Source organism: Calidris pugnax, unplaced genomic scaffold (genome assembly GCF_001431845.1).
Source record: "Calidris pugnax isolate Ruff unplaced genomic scaffold, ASM143184v1 scaffold64, whole genome shotgun sequence".
Classification (NCBI taxonomy): Eukaryota; Metazoa; Chordata; class Aves; order Charadriiformes; family Scolopacidae; genus Calidris; species Calidris pugnax.
Window position 1 is genome coordinate 1,194,212 of NW_015090784.1, and position 6,320 is coordinate 1,200,531.

At 34.9% G+C, this 6,320-nt stretch overlaps 1 protein-coding gene across 9 annotated transcripts in view; it reads left to right on the forward strand.

The window, feature by feature from the left end:
* The window catches only part of CPEB3 (cytoplasmic polyadenylation element binding protein 3), a 94,628-nt gene extending 89,185 nt beyond the window's left edge, over positions 1 to 5,443 (forward strand). For all 9 annotated transcript variants that reach the window (XM_014965731.1, XM_014965712.1, XM_014965704.1 and 6 more), the window contains one exon: positions 531 to 5,443. In XM_014965731.1, coding sequence (XP_014821217.1) covers positions 531 to 758 — 228 coding nt within the window. In that variant the 3' untranslated portion in view covers positions 759 to 5,443. The remainder of the gene's footprint in view (positions 1 to 530) is intronic.
* The last annotated feature ends 877 nt before the right edge of the window (positions 5,444 to 6,320 follow it).

Sequence of the window (6,320 nt, forward strand, 5' to 3'; positions counted from 1 at the left end):
TATCTAATAGAAGGCCATTTAATCGTGTTTAATTTGAATCTTCTCTTCATTTATTAGTCTGGGTCCTGCATTTTGCAGTTCACAAAAAAACCCCAGAGAAACAAAGAAACCACCTCTGCAGCTAGAAAGAGACCTCTGAAGTTTAGAAACGCAAGTTTGTTCTTTGTCATTTTTCTTCCTAAATGCTGCTCTCTCATGCCCAGCCCCCATAACAACTATGTTCACAGTTGGAGGTTTCTTAGACAGCAGCAAAGTCCTTGGAGATGCAGTTTTTACTGTACTTCCTTCTTCATCCTTTCACATACATCCAAGAAATGTCAAATAGTTACCAAAGCACAGCCTTCTTTCTGGAGATTTTCTGACAAGTAAAGTGGTTGGTACGAAAATTTAACTACCAACCACTTGGGGTTAATCCAGCGTTGATTGAAAACCTTCAGTAAAAGTCAGAAGAGTTAAAATATTTTTCTTCTGTTCATACTTAGCCAAACCATGTCATCTTCTTATGGTTGTTTCTCCTCTTCCCGGTGCAGGTGGAAGTGAAGCCATACGTGCTGGATGATCAGATGTGTGACGAATGCCAGGGCACTCGCTGTGGTGGAAAATTTGCTCCATTCTTTTGTGCCAATGTTACCTGTTTGCAGTATTACTGTGAATACTGCTGGGCCAGCATACACTCTCGCGCCGGGCGGGAGTTCCACAAACCACTGGTGAAGGAGGGAGGTGACCGGCCCCGCCACGTCCCCTTCCGCTGGAGCTGAACCCCAGCTCAGTCCTGGAGTATAGATAAAATCGAGTGAAAAGAGAGCGCTGCCTCAGGGCTTAGTGTTCTGGAAATCTGTGCATTCGTCCTCGACTTTAATGAAGATATGGGTCTTTTTATTACTATTATTATTATTTACAGTCACATTACTGAACTCAGTGTCCAGTATAATACAAACCGGCAGAGTGTAACTGTACTGATTTTGCACTTTGATTCTCACAAACATCTGCTTGGTACCTTAATTTCCTACACAAGACTTGTCACTAGTGACATTATGTAGACTGCCATTCTCATCAGCCTTCACTGGGTTGATGTGTATGTGATGAAGATTTTTTTATTATAATTATTTTTATTTTTAAACTGGAGCATGCACTTATTTTCAGAAATTTAGACTTGCCCCTAGCAGATGACTTACCAAAGGTAATATTCACAAGTAGGTGGCAGATGTAGCAAAAACTTAAACGGATATTCAGCAATCATTACTTTGGGTCATTTAGTAGTAATAACCCTTAAAGAAAAGAAGCCTTTAGTTGCTCTCCATTTTGACTTGTAAGGATGATACCTCATAAGCTGGATCAGACTTTTTCCTTTTGTTTTGCTGAGGTTTTTTGTTTGTTTGTTTTGTTTTGAATTTTTTGTTTTGGGTTGGTTTTTTTGTTAGGTCTTTTAGTGTTATGTAAATGTATGCTGCAATAGCTTTTGCTGCTATTAAAATGGTATTACTAATACCATAATACTCTATTCAGGCTAGGGTATCAATTAAAAAATGAATATGTGATTAAAATAGTGGTGGCTGCTGAAAGGAGATCAGTATAGCATACAGAAAAGCTTCCAAGGAAGGTCACTATTTTTTGACTGCATGTTTACTTAATCAGGTTGCTGCATGCAATAAATTTTATATATGTCTAGTATAAAACCTGCCCACGATGCACAAATTACAAATCTACGTAGGCTACAAAATACTCAGTAACAAAAAAAAATTGATTACTGACTGGAGGAAGGCATGCCTCAGTAAATGTAATGCTTCTGAAATTAGGATCAGCCCATTACAGAATGACCTATATTACAACAAATATAAAAACTAGCTGTAGGATATTCTTAAAACAAATTTGTGGATGGTAGATGAAGTACTTTGCGGTGCTCTGTTATATATCGTGCAATTTATTTTATATAGTAAAAGTGATTATGTCTAGTACTGTGATCAAACTTAACTGTTAACGCCTCTGTATCCAACATTAACACGTTTTTGACAGTTCATAACAGGTACGTAAACAGAAATGAGCTCTTGGTTACGACCTCTCTCCTAATGCTTGCATCATTTATGTAGCTGCAGACCTTGTCCAGGAAACCAAAGAGCTCATGCTAGCATACATACACTACCCATTAGATAGTCTGTCAAACTAATGAACTAGGCACATTTAAGAAAGTTAGGAAAAAAAAGTGGTGCTAAAGAAATGTCTGCGTATAACAGCAACATGAGACGTCTGCTCTGTGGATGTGGCGTTATCTCTAACCCCTGGATGTATCCTGTGAAGCTTGAACACAATTCAGACCTGCTAACACAGTGGACATTTTTTTAGCATGAACTATGGGGCTGCAGATAGCATATCAACACATTTGGTATACTAACGATTGTGAGAGTGTGTACACTATTATTTTTTTTTTTTCCTCCTTTGTTTTTGCAGTTCTGGGGACAATCTGACTGGATATGACACCGCATAGTAGATTTAAATGTTCTGGGTTTTGTTTGTTGTGATGTCCTTGTTTGTGTCTAATTTAGTAAGTTGTTTTTCCCAATGTTTAGTTGCAAGTATTGGCTCTGAATGGATTTTCTTTTCTGTTTTTGGAAAAAAAAAAAAAAGAAAAAAATAGTTTTTTACTGGCTTAAAATGCTTATTATAATTATCCCTTTTGAAGTTACTTCTGGGCATTTTTGTGATATTGCTTTTCCCAGCCCAGGTGTCTTTTCTGTTTGTTTTTTTTTCATCTGTACAAGAAATTTTGTTATGCACTACTTTTTGTATCTAGACAGTTTTCAACAGTCGGCTGATGATTTTTTTTAAAGAAAAAGGCATGCTTTCTGACTGACATGATCTTTTGCAATACCTCAATTTTGAAATATAGGAAAGAAAATGATATTTTCTAAGTAAGTTTATTCAGAAAAATATATATTAATTTAATTCTGCAAGAAAAATGATTTAACAGATGGGTGAGTTTATTTTTTTCATGCTTATTTGAGTTTTTTTGAAAATGAAGAAGTTAGAGCTTTATAACTGTAATATTAAAGATCATAGCTAACCTACAGAAACCTACCTAATTATGTGAAAGAAGTAAACCTTTTTGAAGAAATACCCCTCTCATGTAGAAAAATAACCCCAGAGAGAAAGAGAGAGAGAGAAGCTGGAAAAACATACAATATGGCATAATGTTGGATTAAATCTAAATCAAAATCAAAATAATCATAAAGAACAGGTGTAAAAAAACTACATTTGGTGCTGAAAGTTGTGAATAGAAGGAGAAAAAATATTTTCCCTTAATTTGTATATTTATAATCAAGTGTGATTATGCACGACTGACCAGAATTGTGAGAGTTCTTCTGTTTGTATTTTTTTAAAGAGAACTTTTTTTAGTTTATTAAATTATGACATGCTCCCTTTTGTTTTGTAAATGAATGTGCCCCTGAGTTGTTAATATGTTATATTAAAAGAAGGTCCTTCAAAAAAAGTTATTTTTTAAAATATGGAGTTCTGAGCTGCAACTTGACTAAGAAGCCCCTGGGTACAACAGGTCCTATTGTGGCCTTTTCTGATGTGAGACTTGAACTAGTCGATTTTTTTGAAGGCTAACCTAACCTCGACTATTTGTTGTTATGTGCAATACTGTTTGTACTGTTTGTATAAAAAAAAAAAAAAAGAAAAATTAAAAGAAAAAAGGCATAAATCTTTATTGCAGATTTATTTTCATTGCAGACTTTAGACATTGTGATTCACTAAAATCATTTTTCTACTGTCAAATATGTACCTTTTCTTCATGCTGGTATTTTTTCAATAGTAATGTAGCCTTTGTACTGAGACAAATTTTCATTGTTATTTTTAGAAAGATTTTTTGCTAAGAAAAAAATTAAACATATTTACATATTTTTCATTTTTATTTCGTATTTTCTTTAAGGAGTGCTTTCTCAACCATTAATATAGTTGTTTCTGGGAGAGACTTTCATATCTGGTCAATGTCATTAATATTATTTTGTATTTTTACTTGGAATAAATTAATTTTATGATGCTAATTCTTTAAAAGTTTATTTTTTTCATTTTCAGTTATTTTTGAAGCTAAAATCTTTGTAATATTGTTACTAAAGTGTCTAGTTTTTTGAAATGCAAAGCTTTATGTATTAACTTGCTGATGTGGTTTACAATAGTGTGGCAATGATGAAAATGGTTGGTTATGTAAAGTGATTGGAAAATTGTAACAAAGAATTGGGCAATAAAATGACAGAATGAAGCAGAAAAAATGTGATATTTTGAAAAGCCTTTTCCTTTATCAAAATGATTTAGGGAGATAATAGGGATGTCACAGTACCAGTTCGCTGTCTAGATTTATACACCACCAGTGTTGATGAAATACTATTGCCATTATAAGGAACTAAATCTATTGAAATGATGGGTTTTTGACCCTGCCCGTTCAGCATAATGGTCCATTATTTTTCTCATCATGGACTCAACGAACTCTTTTCAATAGTCTTAGATTTAACCTCCTAAAATATATATATTCTTCATTGTATTTTGCCACCGTGTTATTTATTTAATTAAAGTGACCCTTTCCTGCACAACTTCCTTCCTGCATATGTTTACCAGTGGCAGCATGGAGCAGACTGTAGGTACCTACACCATTTTCTAATCAAGTAGCTGCCTAGTTAATGCAAAATAATCTATGTCCATTTCCTGGTAGCAATGCAGTAACCCATATTGCCACCACGTCTGAACATCTGTTCGGCTTCTTTGTCTTTCTCGGTTCTTCTCTGCCTCTCTTGTGTCTTTGTCCTTTTTTTTCCCCTTTCTATTGGCAGTACCAAGTGCCAGTGTCAGAACACCTTTCATGTCACCTCCGTTCACATCACTTTCGTTTCCCTTATGCAGCCAGGAGAAACCCCTTCCCGAAGCCAGTGACTCTGTTCTGGCACCTGAAACAATCCAGACTAAAACTGGTGTTGCGTAAACAGGGCACACAATGACTTTCTCTAGACAAAACAGTTACTTCGAGTTATTGATGACCTTTCAGGCTAACTTACACCAGAGCATTAGAGTGGCTCATCTGTAACTTGTGGAAAGAAATGTGTCTGGAGTTGGTCTATTGTGTATCCTCTGTGTGTTCAGTTCTGTAAGTAATGTATAGACTAGATCAAATAGTGAAGTAAAATTTAGACTCAAATTAGGTACTACTGGTTGGAATGTACACAAATTGCAAACAAAGGAGATTAAGGAAAGAAGAGGGAATAAAATATTCCTGCTAAGTGGTACAAAGTTTATGCTTATATTTCTGCCTACATGCTTGTATTTTATAGCCTGCTAGCAAGGCATGGGATAAAACAAATTGTATTGCAAATATGCAGTTAGGAAATAACTTTGCTGATTTCACTATCTGTTAGAGTAGTACAAAAAAAAAAAAAAGGAAAAAAAAAAAAGGCGCTTAACTGGGAAAAGCTCCCATGTTAATATTTCAGTATTGTGACATCTCTACTTGCAAGGTATGAGTGAAAGATTAGTCACAGATTTGTAGAAATGTCTCTTTTGTTTAATCTGGCTTGTATGTAGTTGCTTTTATGCTAGTTTGTATGATGTCAGCTAACCCCCTTTTCTTTTCCTTCCTTCCTTTCTTTTTTTTGAACCAGAAAAACTTCTTAATCTCTGCTGCTATAGTGTTCTATCATACCACAGAGTATTTTATATTCATGTTAGTGACTACTCTATACCCCAAATGGGTAGCTGGTCAGAAATCACAATGGTCGCATAAGTCTGAAACACTCAAATTTACATGAGAAAAAGTTTAGCAGTAAGTAGAAAACCAGGGTGCTAATAAGAGATCATTTTGGCTCTTTTTTTTTTTTCCGGATGTAGTTCTGTTGGGGTATAAAGTATTAGATATTTGTAATTTTAATGTCAAAATAATGGACATAACTTTTAGAGCATTCACAGCTAAGATCTCTGTACTTGTTTTTCAACTAATTTTAAATGTACTGTATCTTTTATTACATATTCTCTTAGATTGTTTTTGCTAGTAATTCTAACAAGGCTTCTTCCTTTTTGGCTTGGACTAATGCTTGTATGGAACTGCAGTACTGTGACTAAACATGGAGCTCAATGCTGCTATTGCTTACAACTGCTTAAACTTTGTAGTTTGGACTTTATTTTTTTTCTGTAATAACTTATTAAATATAGTTGTATGAAGTACTGATATTTGTCATCCTTTGCACATGCTAAGGAAATCCTGGGATATGCATTATGCATATTATATCCTGCCCCCCCTGCCTCGAGCCCCCCAAAACCCTGTCTTTCCCCCCTTGAGC